The sequence below is a fragment of the Paracoccidioides brasiliensis genome (assembly GCF_000150735.1).
Source record: "Paracoccidioides brasiliensis Pb18 unplaced genomic scaffold supercont2.2, whole genome shotgun sequence".
NCBI classification, from domain to species: Eukaryota; Fungi; Ascomycota; class Eurotiomycetes; order Onygenales; family Ajellomycetaceae; genus Paracoccidioides; species Paracoccidioides brasiliensis.
Window position 1 is genome coordinate 1,806,003 of NW_011371359.1, and position 19,460 is coordinate 1,825,462.

The 19,460-nt window shown below is 48.4% G+C and overlaps 6 protein-coding genes across 6 annotated transcripts; 2 read left to right on the plus strand and 4 right to left on the minus strand.

The window, feature by feature from the left end:
* Positions 1-414: 414 nt before the first annotated feature.
* PADG_01754 (uncharacterized protein) lies at positions 415-2,799 on the minus strand (the record flags this gene model as incomplete). The annotated part of the gene is made up of 1 exon (XM_010759263.1): positions 415-2,799. The coding sequence occupies one exon, from the start codon at positions 2,797-2,799 to the stop codon at positions 415-417; it is 2,385 nt and encodes a 794-aa protein (XP_010757565.1).
* A 558-nt stretch (positions 2,800-3,357) lies between these two features.
* PADG_01755 (superoxide dismutase SOD2) lies at positions 3,358-4,269 on the plus strand (the record flags this gene model as incomplete). Its single annotated transcript, XM_010759264.1, has 4 exons — positions 3,358-3,478; positions 3,566-3,972; positions 4,056-4,123; positions 4,182-4,269. The coding sequence occupies 4 exons, from the start codon at positions 3,358-3,360 to the stop codon at positions 4,267-4,269; spliced, it is 684 nt and encodes a 227-aa protein (XP_010757566.1).
* A 1,154-nt stretch (positions 4,270-5,423) lies between these two features.
* Positions 5,424-5,930, minus strand: PADG_11313 (uncharacterized protein; the record flags this gene model as incomplete). Its single annotated transcript, XM_010759569.1, has 1 exon — positions 5,424-5,930. One exon carries the CDS (start codon positions 5,928-5,930, stop codon positions 5,424-5,426), a length of 507 nt encoding a protein of 168 aa, XP_010757871.1.
* Positions 5,931-5,958: 28 nt separating this feature from the next.
* PADG_11314 (uncharacterized protein) lies at positions 5,959-8,944 on the minus strand (the record flags this gene model as incomplete). The annotated part of the gene is made up of 5 exons (XM_010759570.1): positions 5,959-8,103; positions 8,179-8,435; positions 8,528-8,581; positions 8,660-8,749; positions 8,848-8,944. 5 exons carry the CDS (start codon positions 8,942-8,944, stop codon positions 5,959-5,961), a joined length of 2,643 nt encoding a protein of 880 aa, XP_010757872.1.
* A 2,563-nt stretch (positions 8,945-11,507) lies between these two features.
* Positions 11,508-12,513, minus strand: PADG_01758 (DNA replication complex GINS protein psf3; the record flags this gene model as incomplete). The annotated part of the gene is made up of 6 exons (XM_010758756.1): positions 11,508-11,572; positions 11,670-11,778; positions 11,874-12,063; positions 12,173-12,231; positions 12,304-12,372; positions 12,472-12,513. The coding sequence occupies 6 exons, from the start codon at positions 12,511-12,513 to the stop codon at positions 11,508-11,510; spliced, it is 534 nt and encodes a 177-aa protein (XP_010757058.1).
* Positions 12,514-14,935: 2,422 nt separating this feature from the next.
* On the plus strand, positions 14,936-18,271 carry PADG_01759 (uncharacterized protein; the record flags this gene model as incomplete). Its single annotated transcript, XM_010758757.1, has 1 exon — positions 14,936-18,271. One exon carries the CDS (start codon positions 14,936-14,938, stop codon positions 18,269-18,271), a length of 3,336 nt encoding a protein of 1,111 aa, XP_010757059.1.
* Positions 18,272-19,460: the final 1,189 nt, after the last annotated feature.

Below are 19,460 nucleotides of genomic sequence, written 5' to 3' on the forward strand. Positions count from 1 at the left end.
CATTATCATGGTTATCCCGTGTTTTCTTTAATACCTCACGTTGTCGCAATTTGGCGTAGATAGAATCACCAGCCTCCTTTCCTGACTTTTAAGTGTTTAATGATTTTTGGACCCTCAACTCAGCATTGGGTTAATGCGGAGAAAATGACGCAAATAATTAGATGTTTTTTCGTGAACCACATGCCAGAACGGCCATTAAGACCTAATTCTCATTTCAAATGGTGAATTACGTTATCCAAGCAAGTAGCAATCTTTCGAGAAGCTGTCAACATTGCATAGATATTATCATACGGTCTATTAGTAGACATATCTCCCATCGGTGAAACGACATAAAAGTTCTACTACAACCAAACTTCAACCTTTCCCAAAAAGCCCAGTGGTATCAAAGAAGGAAAAAGATTTCAAAAGCGCAAATCACTTGCCCTCTGCGCGAGCTACAAGACCATTATCCAACCCAAGCGGCTCCCACACGTCTCTTGCCTTTTTGTTCTGCGCCCAGACAACATCTCCTTTGAGATATATAAGTACTCCGCCCTTCCCATTGGCACTGGCCGTGATGCGAAATAATGGCAGACCGCTTTGAACATGCGCTTCACGTAAGGGGATCATGAGAAGCCCCTCATCCGCACACCATTCTTCCACGATGTCTTTGAAGGTGGGTCCCTCGATGCGCTTGGAAGACGGTGTTGGTAGGGATTTGGAAGTATTTGGTGGTGCTTGTGCTGATGATGACTTGTTCTTGATATGCTCTCGCAGTCCTCTTTGCTGTTGTTTCTGCTTACTTGTGGATGGAGGGGGTAGCGATGTCTTCGCTCTATCACCCAGGTCGAGGGCAAGGTTCATCATTTCAAGTCCACGTTCCCATTCCTGGGTAACTTCGTCAACTGCATTGATTTCATCGGGTATCTGTGTCTTCCACCATGAGAACCATTGGCCGACTTCTTCATAGTTGGGATCTGAGGTTAGCCAGAGATGTAACACAGCATGCCATTTGGGGAAAAATTCAGCAGCAAGAAGCAGAGCAATGACGGTCGGTTTGAAGCAATCTTTCCATTTCAGAATATCTTCAAAGGAGTCAAGGTTTTGATCTCGTGGGTTCACTTCAAATTCTTCACGGAGGTGTTTGCCTAGTCGCGGTAGAAGATGATTTCGTAATGTTATGTCAAATTCTGAGCCAAGAGCTTCTTTCCAGAGCTCAATTCCTTCAGGGAGTCCCCGACCCAGGTCCCAGGTATCTAGCACAACACGGAATTTGCGTTTCGCGTCGGATAGGAGGCCTGTCGGCGCTTTGGGATTTGTGTGCCGTTCGTCCAGGTATCGTAGCCAGTCAAATAGCCACCACGGAAATTGGGATGACTGGGAGGTTGTCCCGTTTCGTTTCTTATTACTTCGTGGTTTCCATTCCTTGATTGCGGTGCTGAGTTTTGGGGCAACTAGCTGGTCGAGAACATTCGAGCAAATAAATTCTGGTAATACATCTTTCCATGCATCTATAAGTGCCGTTGCAGCAGATGGGTCCTGTACATCCCAGTCATTGAGGATAGCTGAGCGAACTCGTGGAAGCCATAAAGTGTATAGCATAGTTTCGTAGGGCGTGGTTGAATGCCGTTGCCTTCCCTCATCCTCCTGCTTGTTGCGAGGTTTGCGAGATAGGATGCTTCGGAGGCGTTGAAGATTGGATACCAGATAGGCTGGATCCTTCAGCGGCTCCCATTCTTCCATGGACTCCCTAAATAAAGGGTGGATTGCGGCTACAGCCACCTCAGACAGTCCATACTCATCAACAAAACTTTCGAACTGAATTTCCAACAACTCCAATCTTTTCGTGACTTGCTCCCATCTTATAACTAGGCCGTCATCAAGACTGAAATTCCCCAGCGCCTCTACAGCTGACGTTAATGCAGATAATTGCACGATCTTGTCCTGTTGCGTATCTATCTCTTCCACCACCTGGTTTTCCTCAAGCTCCACAAACTCTCTCCTTTCTGTGAGTGCCTTCCATTCATCCGCAAAGGCTTCGAGGTCATTCCTTGCTCTCCGGGCTATCTTTAGAGCCTCACTTTCATCAGCGCTCACAAACTCCAGCGGCGTCATCAAACCAGCTGTAGACGTTAACAGTTTCTGTTCCTTCCCCGTCGCATCGATCAACGATTTCAGGATATTAGGGACCTCCAATCCAGCTGCATCCATCTCAATCTCGCGCGCAGTCCTAAACTTCGGCTTCGCAGGACCCTTCGGGGTACTTGTTCCACTCCTACTCTCCTTCTGTTTCTCCTTCCGCCGCCGTCTTAGGTTTCGCTCCTCATCCGAACTGTCTTCCAATATCTCTCCTCTCCTGGCGGCTTCGCGCTTCGCTTCGTCTTTTGCCTGTTTAGATTTCTCCTTCACAGCGCCCAAGCCAATTCCCTGAGGTCGTAGCACGGTCTCAATCGGTTTCAGAATTCCCTGGCCACCAGCGCCCAATCCTTGACCCTCCTTGTAGCCCATCTTGGCCATCATTCGGGCAGCAAACGTGTTCACGCCCCCAGCAAACCCGGTTTTCCCCGCCCGGTTCTGTCCCTTCGGGGTGGAATTGCCGTTCGTCCATGATGGGGGATTCGTAGATCTCATGTTCGTGGAAGGTTGGGGGGAGGGTGAGCCGGTTTTTGCTGGAGCAAATCCTCGAACACTGTGCGTTGGTTTCAAATCTGCTTCACCCTCCTCCTCCTCCTCATCATCATCATCATCATGGGATCTAATATCGTTGATCTTGCGCTTCTGGCCAGCAAAGGAAGTTCGGGGTAACCACTCCATGGGCATGACAGCGGACGGAGAGGTATAGGAAATGGTAGGATGATACAATCCGAGATTTTATTTAATCAGATTTATTCTTTTGATAGCTAGTATTAGACATAAACATGGAGCGAACTAAAGAACCAGATGCCCAAATAACAATATCTAGCATCCTTTCAGCCCTTTGTGTTTGCTGTCTTTACCAGTTCTCTCGTTGTCGCTCTTCAAGGTGTCAAACAGCCGAAGAAGCAACTATCTCGGGGAAAAGATAGTTCCGACGCCGAATAATGGCTGAGTCATGTGTTTCTAGTTTTTTAACCGGCTAGTTAACTATGACGTAACCGCTGACTAAGCCAATTATGCCGCGGGAAATTCTGGAAACTTTGCGGAAGTTCGACGTCAACCAACAAAAACACGCAATAGAAGAACTGTGTAAGAGTAACTAACAATCGTCTGCTCTTATATTTCGTGCATGTATTGTCACGTCTTCTATACCCTAATCAACTTCTTCTCTTCCTCTTATCTGCGAATTGATCCGTCTCTCGTATTCTCTCCGGACATCCAAGTATCACCAACCTATTAGCCATGACCACCTCTCTTTTCCGGTCAACTGTCGGCGGCATCCTTAGAGTTCGTGCTGCTAGAATGTCAGGGGCTGCAGGAGCCCGCTTGATCACGACTAAAGCGACCCTCCCTGACTTATCATGTAAGTCATGTCCATCAAAAGTATAAGAATAAACATATTCCAAAACATTATATACATTCGTCCATCTCTTCTAAAACTCAAACCTAGACGACTACGGTGCCCTCGAACCCTCCATCTCTGGCAAAATCATGGAACTCCACCACAAAAAGCACCACCAAACCTACGTAAACTCCTACAATGATGCCGTCGAGAAGCTGGCCGCCGCGCAGGAGAAGGCCGATATCAAATCCCAGGTGGCTTTCCAGGGCCTGACCAATTTCCATGGCGGTGGCCACGTCAATCACACCCTCTTCTGGGAGAACTTGGCTCCCAAGAGCGCTGGAGGCGGCGAGCCGCCTGCCGGTTCTCTGGGCAAGGCCATTGATGATGCCTTCGGCAGCTATGATAGATTCAAGTCTACGTTTAACACCGCGCTGGCGGGTATCCAGGGGAGCGGGTGGGCGTGGTTGGTTGAAGATAAGCAGACTGGGAAGATTGCAATTAAGACTTATGCTGTAAGTAAACGCCATGTATTTATTCATAGGAACATTTTAAATTATGGGCCTTTGCTAACGAATTGCTTCCATTCAATGCATAGAACCAAGACCCCGTCATTGGTCAATTCAAGCCCCTCTTGGGCATTGATGCTTGGGAACATGCCTACTAGTTAGTTTCGCTTCACTCACCTTCCCCAATATGGAAGACTAACCAAAACACTATCCAGTCTCCAATACGAAAACCGCAAAGCAGAGTACTTCATTGCCATCTGGAACGTGGTGAACTGGAAGGCTGCTGAGAAGCGATTTGCTTAAGCGAGAATACTACCACTCTATCGAACCGCCCCCTAACCCTTCCAGTTAAATGTGCGAACGAACGAATTGCACGCAAATGTGTCCATATCTTTAGCTCACAGCAGTTACCCACGCCTCCCCACATAATACCCCTTACTTCTGCAATAATTGCTAAACAACTGTGTATAATGTTCATTTTCTCTCCAACGCCTGCAAGCACTCTTCTCCAGGGCTGAGGGGTTTCTTTCATAGTTAAGGATATATGCATACGTATCTATATTTATACAAGATGAAAACTCCTGCACCCTTTCTTTTGCCTCTGAAGGCCAGATGGACCTTGTTAAAAGAAAGAAAAGTGTCCATAAAAAAGAGGAACTCGATTTTAAACAAATATATTATTATTCCATTTTACGACGTGTCTCATTACTCGAATAGCAGTCCACTCAGTGACAAAAGAGTAATTGAATTGATAACGCAAAAACGAAAACAAATGAGCAAACGAAATGCAACACCATTGCAATCCACGCAGGCAGGTAAACAAGCAATAAAACAATCAAAAACACAAGCATTTTCATTCTCTTTGGTAACAAAACGCCCTCGATTTCAAATTACTTTTTCTTCCTTGAACACGTCCATATCCTGCCATTAATAATAATAAAAAAAAGTAAATGAATAAAAAACGTCAAACAAGCCGGAAAAGTGACAATGAAAAAATAGAGCTTTGCCAGATTTCCCCCAACGTATTGTAGTAGTCAGCTAATCATCTAACATTGTTATAAAAAAGCATGACGTGACGATGAAGAAAGGCGAGCAAGAAGGAGAGGTGTCAGTAGCCATAAAATAAAATGAAGCATAACGCATAAACGATCTTGTCGTGAACCGTTTCGAGTTTTGTCCTGGATTGCGTGAAAAGTACATGTACATAAAATTCCATTAACCCGTGGGTTTGGATGGAAGGGGGTTTAACAGAACAGCCTTGAAGCTTTAACAGCCATAAAAGAAATCGATGACCATGGTGTTACAAAAGAAAGAAGAGAAGAAAGAAGAACGCCGCCACCACCACTACCCGAAAAAAAAAAATAAAGGAAAATAAAAATAACAAGAAAAAATTATCAGTTGACTGCATTCAGCTCCCTTCCACCCAGCGGCAAAGGTCGCAGAACTGGGGGAAATAATCACACCTTCCGCAACGCCCGACGATGCGAAAACCTCGAGGGCCTCTGCTCCATCACACTGTCATCCTGCACAGATACAATGGCCGGATCCTTTAACGACGCGACATCGTATAGTTCAACGCCACCACTGGCCGGGTAAGTCGTCACAGAGACAGTGCAGCCAGGAGACTTTGCAGGTTTCTGGTTTTGATTCAGGCTTCTGTTCCGCCTATGCTTCAAGGCGCTGCTTGCTGTTGCGGGCGGTGTCGGCGTGGGCATCTGCGCTTGTCTCAACGTCTGCTGCGTGGGGGTTGGCGAATCTCGTACGGGCATGTTATTGTGTAAAAAGGTGGAATCGGTGGAGCCAGCAGCGGCAGTGGCAGTCCCACCTCTCCCAGTCATCCACCCAAACAAGCCCAAGGACGTCGGGCGTCGTTTCGTAGGCTCACTAGGTGCTTCTGGTGTCGATGAGGAGGTGTACAGACGACCACCAATCCCACTTGCGCCCGCCTCGTTACGTGATGCCATAGACGCAGAGGCCCCGGTCTCGGTATCATTATTTACTGCTGCCATTATGCCCCAGGCTCGACGCAGCTCTGCCTAGTGACAGTGGCAGAACGGGGAAATCCACATTAATGCTTGTCTGACGACTGGTGCTCATGCGTCTCCTTCTCCCGATCTGGGGGAATGGGGCGCCGGCTTTTTCGCCAATGGCATCGGATGAGGTGGGTGTGTTTCCTCGTTGGGATGCGGCGATCGTGCGGCTGAAGAAGCGGGGACGGAGACTCAGGCGGCGACGGGGGGGTAGGTTGAGGTTTTGTGGTGGTTGTGGTGGCGGTTGCGGTTGGGATTGTTGGAGGTTCCGGTTAGGGGTGTTTTTATTCCTCTCACCAACGCGGACGCGGAGGCTTTTCAGAGTCGGCAGCTGTGGTTCGTTTTCGTCATTGTCACTGTCATCGTCAGGATCATCAGATGAAAGCTTCAACGTGTGCTGGCTGGTGTCCATCCCGTCCATCTGGAGAGAGTGTCTTTTGTTTGCATGTATACGACATTTCCCGCCATGAGCAGCTGGTCGTGCCGCCTCCAGCCAATCCTGCGGAGTTAGCAGTGGTGAACTCGCGCCATAATTATTATCATCGTCATCACCCTCATCGTCATCATGCCCATCAGCACATCGTGGTTTGGAATGTGTCGATTTCATTGAGATAGGGTATCTATTCCGTTTTGCTGGTGAGGCGCCACCATCATCTCCAACTTTAGTGACATTCCCGTCTTTGTGCTTGCGACTAGCATACTCATAACCCCCACCTCCTAAATTTCCATGAACAAAAAGCCTCGAAGGATCCGATTCCCCCGCACCATGCCCATAGGCCGGGAACATACTCGCAAGTTGATCGCGGCTCGGGTTATTGCCAAGCCGTGTCGCATTGCTTAACGTCTCCATCCTTCCCGATAATGCCGTGGTAGCCGTACTGGGCCTCGTGGTGATATCATCCGCAGATCGTGGCCTTCGCAAGCCCGCATGACCAATTGATGAAAAGTTAGCCAACAAGGGACCCTGGTCAAGCAAACTCTTTTCCGCAATGATGCTAGAGTTAGACCCGTTCCTGGCATCTGCGTTCGACGTGCTCATTGTGTCAGGCGTAGGAGGCAATCTGGTGCCGTTAAATATCGGGCCGTCCAAGACTGGGGTGTCGAATTTATACGCCTTGACTAGGCGCTTTGCTTGGAAAGCAGTTCCGAGGAATGGCTGCTTCTTTGATGAAGCGGCACTTGAAGTATTATTGGCAGCTGTATAGCTGGGTCTCTTGGGCCCCAATGCAGAGATGAGCAGGTTTTCCTGAGGCTGAATCCACTGGTCGATTCGCGACAATTTACTATTCTTATTTTGTTCCTCCCCTGTCTCCTTTGGAGACAGCTCCAGTTTAGAAATAGGCTGCGTAAAACTCCTTGCAGGCGGTCCAATGCTTGCCATGTCAGCAACAAACAGCTTTGACTGAGTGGCTGAGGGGTTCAGGTAGCTGCATTCACTGAGGATGCTTAGTCTAGGTGATTCAGGTTCCGGCAGCTCATCTCCAGAGAGGATACTTCCAGCCCTCGACGCAGAACTGAATCCATTGCGCGACACATCCCCTTCCGTAATATAAAGACTGCGGAGAGCGCTCGTGCTCCCACTACTCTCGCGAAGGAAGGACGGGTGTCGTCGGGGTCTGTGCGCTGATGAACTTGTTGTTTCCACCCGGGATCTTAGAGAACGAGCGGAGCTAGTGCCTTTCCATGATGAAGTGCGATCAGGAATGTCAAAGATCAATGTACTTTTCGGGGTTATTGCGGGAGATACTGCCAGGCCTTCACTGGTATGAGGGCGGGCGGTTAACAGCTGGTTGTTGGCATCGTCGGCCGGCTCCAGGGTCTCTATCTTTGCTTCCAACTGGCAGATCAGCTCCACAGCTTCATTAACGGCCTGGTCTCGTTTGTCCAGTTCCATGCGCAAATGCTCATTTGAGTGGCGCAATCTCTGGTTCGTCTCTTCCACCTCGTGCAATTCGTGAAATTGATCTTCCACGCCCTGTAATCTCCGTACTTCCTCTTCCAGTGCTTCCATACGCTCTAGCTTCTTCTCCAAGGATACAAGTTGCTGGGTTCGATGGTAGATTTCCAATTTGAGATCGAAATTTAACTTGTTCAGCTTGGAGACGTACTTGAGAAATATTCAGTACTGCACACATAACATAATAACTAGGGATATGTATGTCTCGAGGGATAAAACTCTTACCTGATCCGTTTCTCTCAATCCCATCTCTCTGGGTTGTTTCAGGCCAGCGGATAAGACATTGCTGACTTTCCGCTGTTTCTCAGATGATGAATCCGCTTGAGATGGAACTGTAGCGGGCGTCTGCACTTGGCTTTCGGAAACATGCTCTGATGCAGCTCTCCGGCCACCACGACTGGCACGCTGGTCATTAATCAGGCCTTGAAGAAGCGAGGAAGAGGGGTTAACAAGTGGGGTTGATCCGGTAGAATCATTGTTTCCTAATAGATTTTATATTATCTTAGTAGGAATCGCTTTTGTAGATTGTACCGTCAATCAGTAGGGGTGGCTGTTTAGTTGGCTAGAAACTTACGTTGTGGGGTGTCGGCCCGTGCAGAGGTTGGGCTGGCTGAGACTCTGGAAGTATCTAGACGTCTCACTAAGTCAGAATTATATTTTCATAAATTATTTCGAAGAGGTAAAGAAGCAGGAAATAGGCATATACCCGTGTTGATTCTTGTAGTAGAATTCTTCATATTTCTTCTCTGCGCATTGGACTGGGAGGGATGTGAATGATCCGGGGTCGAGGGTTCAGCTATCAAAGTGTCAGTCCTTGAGAGAGAAATTAACAACGATCCAGAAGAGGTGTATATCAATATCTACAGATATAGATATAGATATGGATTGGCTGACCCGAAAACTGTTTCCGAGAACGAGCAGCAGCACCAACAGTAGGAGAAGATGCGGGGCCATCATTGGCCAAGCGATGTCTGTAGTTATGGGAATCCATGGTTTGGCAGACACAGACAGTTGCCGGTTCTAATAAAGTAGACCGAAATGCAACGAGGGGGAGATCAATTAAGAAGGGAGGGTATCCATAAATAAGTATATACCTAGGTATATACGCGACGTGATTTGTGTGATGGATATATATGTATTTGGATGTAAACACCAACAGAGTTTGTTGTTGATATCGGGAGCTTGCCGGGGCGACGATGGAGCGGTGGAGCGATGGTAGCGGCAGTTTACAGCGCTGGGGAATCGAGGGTCATCTCACCGGCGGGGCGGGCAGGCAGAGCGCAGAGTCCTGCCGCTTCCGGATAAGCGAATGTAGGAATTGAATAGTGATAGGGGGTAAATGAATATGAGTGAATTGTATAAGTGAAAGAAGGGTGACTGGGTTAGAGAGTGGTAGTGGTGGAAGTGTGGGTATGTAGGAGACCGGAGAGTGGAGAGGGGAAGCGGAAAGCAATTGGGACTGGAAGTGCCAGGGGGCCCTCGACCAAGAGAGTGGAAGATCGAGATCGAGATCGAGATCGAGATGGCTAGCAGCAGCAGCAGCAGCAGCTGTGCACCAAAGAAACGAGAGAGGAGACTTGAAGTTAAAGCTTGAAGTTGGAGATGGTGAATTGCGAGTGGTTATGTATTATCAGGGGGATGTGAGAGGTTCGAAGAAAACGAATGTGTGTGAGAGTGGAATGAGCTTGCGCTTTTGCTGCTCAGATTTCTTTAGCGGTGGCTGGTGAAACATCCCACAGAAAGACCCAGCTACCGACCTGTTACATGGATGGCATAGGAAGCATTTCCATATCCAAAGAACAGGGGATATCCTTCAGTTCAATTGAACATCCCTTTTCGTCCTCTCCTGTCTTGAGTTTTAAAAGAACTAGTTAGTTGCCCCCAACCCCTCAATGTTCGCAACTGAGCTTTCTGCATCCAACCCGCCCCCCTTCAACCAAAGCAGAAGACATTTGAGGAGCATGGCAGGAAGATTGGGAAGACACAGCGCTATCACGTCTCTCACCCAACTCCCGCAGTAACTAGTAGTTCCCTTGCACAGTGGAGCCAAGTCAACCGACGCAGGTTTCAAACTCAAACCCCACAAAAGCCAAAAAGACAAAGTCTGTAAAGACAGACCCGACCCCTTAAATGCAAGATCCATCCATATATTTATTCTCTGCCCTGAACTAAGGCATAAACCATGCATAAACCATAGACCATACGAAGCTATCCCTTCCACGCAGGATCCCAGTCAAGTCACTCTCGACATTCTTGATCACCTCCTTCGTAACATAACTACCTAGCAATGGCCCATGGGATGCCAGGATGCCTCTTGTCCAGATTTAGTTAGTTGGTTAGACCTCAGCAGCATTTGCCCCTATTGCCCTCCCAATCGGAGGATTTATCCAGTTCCCTTCGTCTGAGCCCTCCCCGCAGGCGCAAACCCCGTTTCAGCCCAGCCAGCCGCCCCCCGAGCACTCGTTAAATTTCCCATCCGCACCGCCACAGCGCCAATTTCTAAACTATTTTAACGTCTCCATCTGGCATTTTCATGATTTCAGGGGGCGGGGGAGAAAGAAGTGGAGAGATTGGAATTTCCTGAGTGCTGATACCACACCATGTTTCTGCTGTTGAACCCCAACCACTGACTAAATTCTGCACTGTCTCCTTCAGGCTTTTCGACGCTTATTCGGGATACTTCTATCTGTATGGGCAATGAAATATATATATATATATTCTTAATATATAAAGAGCGGAAGCTGGAGGAAATAACCCTGGAAAGTTTACAAACAAACCATACCTTTTGATTCACTACAATCTCTTCCATGCAAGATTGCACAATCTCCCTTCAACCCAACTATACTGCAACGAGGCGGCGCCGGGACGGCAGGTCAACAGCAACGTCCCGTAGAGTTGGCTATATGGGAAGCCGAACGGGTGGGCCTGGCTAGTTAAGGAAGCAGACGAGTGCCTACGAAGAGAAGAGGCAACTGAGAATTGAAGGTACAAGTGATTATACAGAGAATTGTATGCGTATTCCAGTACCTTGGCATGTACGAACAGCTCCAATACAGAGCCAGGTTATTTATCCAATTTTACTATTTAATTAATCAACTAACCAACACCTCATACCAATGCATCCAAATATATCGAAATCGTAGGGTCGCAGTCCAGTTGAAATAAAGTTCTGGGTTACCCCGTCGCGGCCCGCCCGAGTTACCATGTATATCCATCCCACTGGACTCTTTAATCCGATATTTTGCTTTTTACCATTCACCTTTTTACATTTTAAACCATTGTTGCAGTTGTTGGAGAAGGAAAAGTTAATCATGTACGATCGTAACAATAAAGATTCCCAGCTATTATTCATTTCCAATCCAAGCACGCCAGAACGAAGAAATGAATGCCCTGTAGCTACGGATATCACTCGCAACCCGAAAAGAAAGACTCCCATCACATCCTCACTGTTCCAGTTCCAATTCCCAATGCTCCAATCCCATTCATCAATATATGTATATATATAATGTAGATAATATAGATATCCCTCATGATATATCGTATATCGGTGCTCCCTACTTCTTCGTCTCCCCGGACCAAACACGCATCTCCTTCGCGCTGCTATGCGCAATTCGAAACACTATCGATGTTGTATCAAACAATCGTCAGCATCAATAGAACAAACAGCATGACAACAAAGCCATAAGAACAACAAGAACAATCAAGGGATAACTCACACCTCCTCTCCGTCTCATCCAACCCCCTCAAAAACTCAACCCCATCCCCCAGCGCCCCTTGCGAGTTATACGCATGATCCGCAATCTCCATCGAGCGCTTCTTAAACGCCTATCAGAATCCATAACCATCAGCGAAACCACTTCACCCTACCCTTTTTTTTTTTTTTTTTTTTTTTAGAAGCTTCTTGTCCAACAACTACTCACCTCCATAAGCACATCAACCATCTCCTCCTCCTCGAACAGTTGCAAAATGCGCACGGCAAGGCTATAGAAGTGCGGCGCCAGCGAGCGCAGGTCTACCGTGCCCGGATTGGCTTTTAGGGCGTTGAGGACTTGTTCCGACAGTGCGGTGGAGAGGTCGAGGGTGACGAGGGGGGATGAGTCGGCGCGGGCGCTGGGTGGTTGATTCGTTAGTCGGCATTGGGCATGGTGGGTGGGAGATGGGATGATGAGGGGTGAATTATTTATTTATTTATTTATTTTTTTTTTTTTTTGGGACGTACCCGACCGCAAGCATCTCGCCGAGCCAGAGGGGGAGGTCGATCCGGGTGCCTGGCTTTATCTGGTGGATTGGTTAGTGGGATGGATGATTGGGTATGGAGAGATATAGGGACGCAATGGTCAGGCAAAGTACATCTTCCCCGGCATTGCCGTCGAGATAACCCAGCCCAGGCACCGCGAGCTCGAATGTACACGGTAGTTTCTGTTAGACGTGGGCAACGCAAATTGCCTTTCAATGTTAGTGGAGAAATTCAATCGATCACCTGAATGATAGGATCACAAACAGCGCCTTTTTACGAACCTGCGCATCGGTGAGAATGGCGTCTATGTCGTAATATGACATTATTCGTAGAAAGTCTATGTTGCTGTCGTTCGTTTGCTGCCGTTCGTTTGCTGCTGCTGCTGCTGCACTACTACAACATCAAGCGGTTGTTTCTTTTCGTTGATGGCCACGACCTGATAAGGATCACGTGGTGATAAGATTCAGCTCGATTGCCTGAACATTAACGGAGAGTTAACGGATAGGGTTGTTTGAATGTAATAAGAATGGGTATGTTTAGTTTCTTGATGAATGTTGGCTTGAAGTTCTGGCATATTCAAGTTCCTGAACACCATATGTCTACACCCATTTCCTCGAAAAGCACATATATATGTGGTGCCACACTAAATATCTCCATCATGATCCAGGCGTAGTTAACTCACTTTTGACATCGTCTCATCTTACAGGAATGGATCGCAAAATACACATAAGGAGGCTCCACTGCATCCATGCATATTTATGCAGATGAGATGAGGTAGGGGCTTTCTTTTCTCTCTCTCTCTCTCTCTCTCTCTCTCTCTCTTTCGCGCATTCTTTCTCATATGGTTTCCCTCGGATTATGCATCAGTCGATGCAGGTATGTTCACGTTCTTAATCATATTGCTGCGCTCAGTTAGTTATTAGGGTACTTATGGCACAATTACCTGACCTGTTATCCCTCATTACCAACTCCAGGGTTGAGCAAGGTTGAAACGAAAAGCATATAATAAATCCCGTCTCCGTAGCACAGAGGCACGATGCGTGCCAACGCCTCTCGAGAACTTCTTACTAGTCACCTGCACTCGATAAACTACCAAGGGCCCAACCAACTACTTAAATTAACAAACTATTGTGATTATTGCATATTATCCAACCCCTTTGTAGCTATTTGTGTCACGAAGTATCGCGGCGTGCCACGCACCGTCCCACTTTCTGTTTGCCGCTTGAGGAATAGGTAAAACAAACACAGTTAGACTCCGTAGTTAGATGAGCTGGGATGGTTGGTAGGAAATCGTGAAACCCACCCACAACTCCCTTCTTCCCAACCGCAAACCTTTTGTTGATATTTGAATTTTCTGGAGGGGACCAAAGGGGCCTTTTATAATTACACGGGCGCTGGCTTTTCAACTGAAATGATGATGATGATGATGATATTGTCGGACGGGATGGACGGATCATGGGATGAAACACGGGATGTGCGGAGTAACTTTAGTAAGGTAAAATAATAAACAACCACGAACGTTAATGGGTGCGGGGCCAAGCGGCAGAAACAGGCTGAGGGTGATATTATGGTACCAACTCCGTACATAGTGATGATATGACAGCCCGGGACAGGGACAGGGACAGGAACAGGAACAGGAACAGGAACAGGGACAGGAACAGGGACGGAGACAGGGACAGAGACAGGGACAGAGACAGGGACAGAGACAGGGACAGAGACAGGGACAGGGACAGAGAGAGTTGGACAGTCCAAGGACACACGATGACAGCCGGGTCAATGCAAGAGATGCGGTGGAGATTGAAACACAGCCCTGGGGCAGTTCGTAGACTGTACGGAGTAGTTACCGACGTAGCTAATAGCAACCAACTAATGATCTCGGAATCGGTTAGTTAACTATCCAATAGATAGTTAAGTTAACAACAGGCGGGTAATCATATCAACAGGAAATAAACAAACAAACAAACAAATACGTATATAAACAGCGTAATCTGACTTTGGGGTGATCGACGGGGTCTGGAGGGCTCTCTCCGGCTTGCCCCCTCACTGTTCTGCTCCACCCGCATTAACCCACTTGGTGAACCAAACCATTTAGACCTTATTATATAAGTAAAGCTAACGCATATCAAACCCAAGGGTGGTACCTATCGCCGTGTCTCAGTCGGATATTGTTGTTGTGTCTAGGCTCACTTGTTGCTCTTTTTTAACTCGGTCAAAACCTCCACATGGTTAAGTTAGGCACTGCTAATAATAATAATAATAATAACTAATAGGCACTGCCAGTAAGAATGACTCCAGAGAATGGAGTTGCCCGAGAAAACAGGAATGTCCAAGCGTTCTATTTATATTTCTGGAACGAGAGCATCATCTCTTTGTTTCACTCTATACTGTAACTAGTTTAAAACATCGCAGTCGAATATTGCCTTACTCATCGTTACTTTCTCCTCACAGGGTTGTCCCGTTCGTCTCTCGCGGATTCGCTAAGCTTCTACCATCTTCAACTTCAACCTCTCTTGAAATCCACACAGACAAACTCCTCTGTGCTTAACAACAGTCCCTCTAATATCAGCTTAGTTATCATGTATCAGTGACTTACTATTTTATCCGTCTTTCGTGTCGATGAATACGCCACATCCAACTCCTGACTCTTAGCTGTGAACTAATCCGTACACCCGATCCATCCCCCACTTCTTGGTTGTTCTTTGCATGGGGCTCCCGTGCCTGTTCCCTTTCCCATCAACCACCACTATGAAAATGTATAACGCCCTCTCCCAGTCCGACGACCGCGACGACGAAGAAGTGGCCTCCAATGCCTCAGCCTCGGATAGATCAGAGTCCCCTCTTCCCCAGTCGAGCAACCTGTCATTCCGGAAAATCTCTCTGGATGTCCACAACCTGGGCGGAGGAGCGTTTATGAGTCCCGCAAACATGGGTGATGAGGCCAGCCCAACCTCACTCAGCTCGGTGATCAAATCCTTAGCGGCCACTTCGGCCAGCTATGACATGTTAGAAGACGATGACTACACAGCCGCTGCAGATCTCGAGAATTCCCCCGCCCCTATTGATTCGCTTCCTCCCTCCTCGCAAAACCATCTCAAGAGCAACAACAACAACAACAACAACAACAACAACAACAACAACACGAATGGTATCTCCTCCAGTCGCTGCAGTAAAACTACCGCCAGTCCTGGGTCTCCAGATCCAGATGAGCCTATAATCCAGTCTTCTGTATCTGGGCGTCCTGTTCCCCTGCGCCATCCAACTCCGGACCTGCAATCGCTACAGGGCGCGTACGTGGGCAACGTGGAACGGCTGGAGAGGTCTGCAGAGACACTGAGCAGTACCTCGGACATCAAGGGGGAATTGCGGAAATTGAACCTAGAACAGAAAAGGCGGTCTGTGAGCTCTCCCGGCTGCAGTGCTGTGAACCCGCGTGGCCCAGCCTCTCCCGTCCGGAATTATTCTTCACCGTCCCTGTCAAACTCAATAGTCAGTGTAAATAATACCGCAAGATCTACCGGATACTCCCCGGAAGCGTACGTCACGTCTCCAAGGGGTTCTATCATGTCTGGCTCTTCCTCACATAGCATTGCGGGCTCCGCATCGCGCGTTCGATCCGCCTCAGGTGCTTCTCGGCTAGCCCAGGTCCCCGAACCTGTAATCGAGGACCAGCCTGCGCAATTTCAGCAGATTCCGGCCAAGGCCCCTCTCCTGCCTCCTCCCGATATCCTTCAGCGCAGTTTCTTCGATGAGCAACACCCGCAACTTCCTCTCTCCGACCCAAGTTCGACAGCCTACGATGATATTCCAGAAGAGTGCCCGGACTCTGCTGATTCAACGGATACCTACAAGGAATCTACGTTATTTAAAGACTTCGATGGCGTGCATTTCACGCCGCACCTAAGGGAACGGCCCCCGCACCAGCGGGTATCGTCGACCAAACTACCTCTTACCAAAGAGCCACATCCGTTAAACGTCCCCCCTCCAGTCCAGAAAATGGTATATTACCCCGCGCCCGTTCCAATGGTACTTAACCTACCGCAACGACTATCGAAAAAGCCCAATCCACAGTACGAAAAACACCGTTCGCAGATCATCAATTCCCTCTCAGCAGACTCACGGAAAGTAGCAGCTTGGTTACCACCTCCAGACGATAATGACAAGGAAGCGAAGGGGGATGCACGGCAGGCTAAGAGATTATCGGAATTACCCCCTCAATTACGTGCGAGCGCTTTCTTTGAACAACCTCCCGCCCAGCTAGATATTCAAATCAAGCAGAATTCGGCGGTTGCTACACTTGATAGCATTTTGGATGCCGCTGCAAAGGCACCGGTTAGCGCATTTACGGATCACCCGATTGTAGGACATGTTGGTGCGGAGGTCTATGGGAAACCGAGCGGGAAACGGAGATTAAAGAAGGTTTCTAAGCCTAAGGCGGAGAAAAAGGGCAAGCATATTTCTCGCAAGTCTCTAAGCGTCCGAGACAGCGTAGTCGCGCTTCAAAGCGAAGGAGGCCTTGGACCGCAAGAAAGAAGTATTGAGACTGAGGGTCATGCTGCTGAGGGTAGCGACGAGGTGACGCCGTTCCGAGAATCGTATGATGGGGATGCAACGGGTCGGGAACAGTTGGCTAGTAATCTTCATAACGATGCCGATCGGAGAGACGACGAGGATGACGGTGAGTGGAATGAGGGCCGTAATGAGGAAGACGAGAGTTTAAGGGAAGGTGAAAAAGAAGGCGAGGATGAGGACGAGGATTCCGATGACGAGTCCGACCTTGAGGAAACCTACGTCGGAGCCCCAACAACCCTCCTCGCCGAGCTCCAAATGCGCAAACAAGAGCAAAAACAGCGAAGCCGCACCGCAGCCACCGCCTTCCCCAACGGCATGCACTCGACTCTACTCGAACTCGACGCCGTCGCGCAGCACCAGCGCATGACGCGTAATCAGCGGCATATCACGCTCGCCTGGGAAGACCCGGGGATTGCAGAGCGTAACAAACCGGAAGACGAGAATGTCCCGCTCGCTGTGCTCTATCCAAAGAATCTGCTGAACGATGAGAGTAGGCCTATGGGTCTTATGGAGAAGCTGGAGTTGGAGGAGAATGAGCCGCTTAGTCGGAGGAGGGCGAGGATTCGCGGTGAACCTCTTTGTGGTGGAGGTGGGCGGAATGGTTTCCGTGGCAGCGGGATACTTGAAGCTGATGGTAGTAATGGCCCTGGCAATGCGGACCCTGATGGTGATGATGAAGGGGAAGAAGGCGAGACGCTGGCGCAGCTCGCACGCCGTTTGAAGGCTGAAGAAATTGATGCAAAGTTAACGAGGGACTTTACGGATGAGTTGCTTAGTCAGTTTGGGGTGAAGTCGACTGACGGGGCTGAGGGGGAGCAGGGGAAGGAGGGCGAAGAGCAATCGTCTTCGCGTGGGGAGGAGAAGGAGAAGATGAAGGAGAAGATGGAGGCGGAGACGGAGACGGCTACGGCTGAGCCGGCGGAGGAGACGTTGGGACAACGACGGCAGCGTCTGCAAGCTGAGAAAGGGAAGACATTGGCGAACGGGGGGGCGGGGGCGGAAAATACACTCTCTACCCCACTTAAGCAGCGACATTCCCTTGCGAATGTCCTGCAAGCCCACCCGTCTGCAGATGTGGGGAATAATCCGTATCTCTCTGGCGGAGATCGGAGAGGGACTTGGAATGCGAATAGGGGTGGACTGCGGAACCCCTACCAGGCACAGCTACAAGCACAGGCACAAGCGCACCCACAACTCGCCAATCACATGGCGATGAATTTGATGCAGCAGCAGTATCACCAGCAGGGTGGGTATGGATATGGAGCGGCTGGGAACGGTACCAAGTACGCCATGAATCTGTCGTCTCATGTCAATGCGGCGGGTACGGGTGGTTATAGACAGTCCGGACAGTTTGTACAGGGCCAGTATCCTCACAGGGGGTCTATGAATAATCTTGGGATGTATGGGAATGGATATGGGGACGCGCACATCGCTGGTGTGCAGCAGAGTGCTATTATAGATCCCGGGCAAGCGGCTCTGATTGATCGGTGGAGACAGAGTGTACGGAATTAACTAGATGGGGAGGGGTTATTTATTTATTTATTTCGAGATTTTACCTTTTTATATTTGTGTTTTATGTTTTTTTAAGCCCTTTCTACCTCCTCCTCCTTCTCCTTCTCCTTCTCCTTCTCCTTCACTTTGTCGGTGGGCTTTTCACAGCGTTTATGACGAGGCATAGCGATGCGCATTTACGGTGTTTACATCATCGTCATCATATTTCCAGTGTACTCTTCTCGTTTTATGGTAACGGTCACAACTCTTCCTGGTCTATCGTTCGTCGTCCCTTTTGAATACCCCTGAGAAAGAAACCGGGAGGGATTGTCTTGCTAATGATGGCCCGTTTCTTCGCGGTATTCACCTTTCTTGCTCGATTTGTCTATTGTCTGTTTTCTCATCCTGTAGCTAGTTTAAGCATCTGTGTCCGTGCACTTATGATACCTGAATACATCAGCATCGCATCTTTCGATTTACTTATTCAGTGTTGGCATTTTGGCGTTATGAATATTTCATTGGATGCATTGGGACTTTGTATGTGTCCACAGCCTCGTCTAGCCCCATCGCCACAGCGAAACACATCTAAGTCTGTGGGAAAATTTTCTTGGAACCTTTTCCCACTTTCTCTCCTAAAATAGCGAGTCTTAACTGGCTATTTAAACGATTAAGCATTCTCTGTGGTGAGTTGTTTGGTAAATACACCGTAGAGTCAGTCAATCAAATGCTTTTGCTCTTTGCAGGAGGTAAAACACAAGAACATAAAAAACAAATATATTTGCTGGCGTAACTACAATAGCCAGTTAGTTATCCCTGTTCCATCTCACCTTGCTAACTTAACATAGTCATCATCATGATGATGATGATAACTAGTTAGTTATCCCCTTTCCGAGCTCTGCTGCTTGCTGACCCGATCTGAGACCTGCTAAGCATAAAATCAGCCCACCTCAAGCAGCAAAGACAACTGTGTAAATATTTACTCCAACAGCCAATATCAGACAAACACAACTTCACCACCCCCCGCTTCGTCTTCTCCTCTCCACTTTTCGACTATTCTTACAGACCACATTGTGCCGTCGGTCGCTAGCTACCGCCCGGCTTCCCCGCCCTCTATATGACACTCGCACTGTTATAAGCTGCGGTTTTGTTATCAATACTACATGTTTCGCCACTCCGTCGATGTATCCTGCATCCCAATCCAACAGCGCCC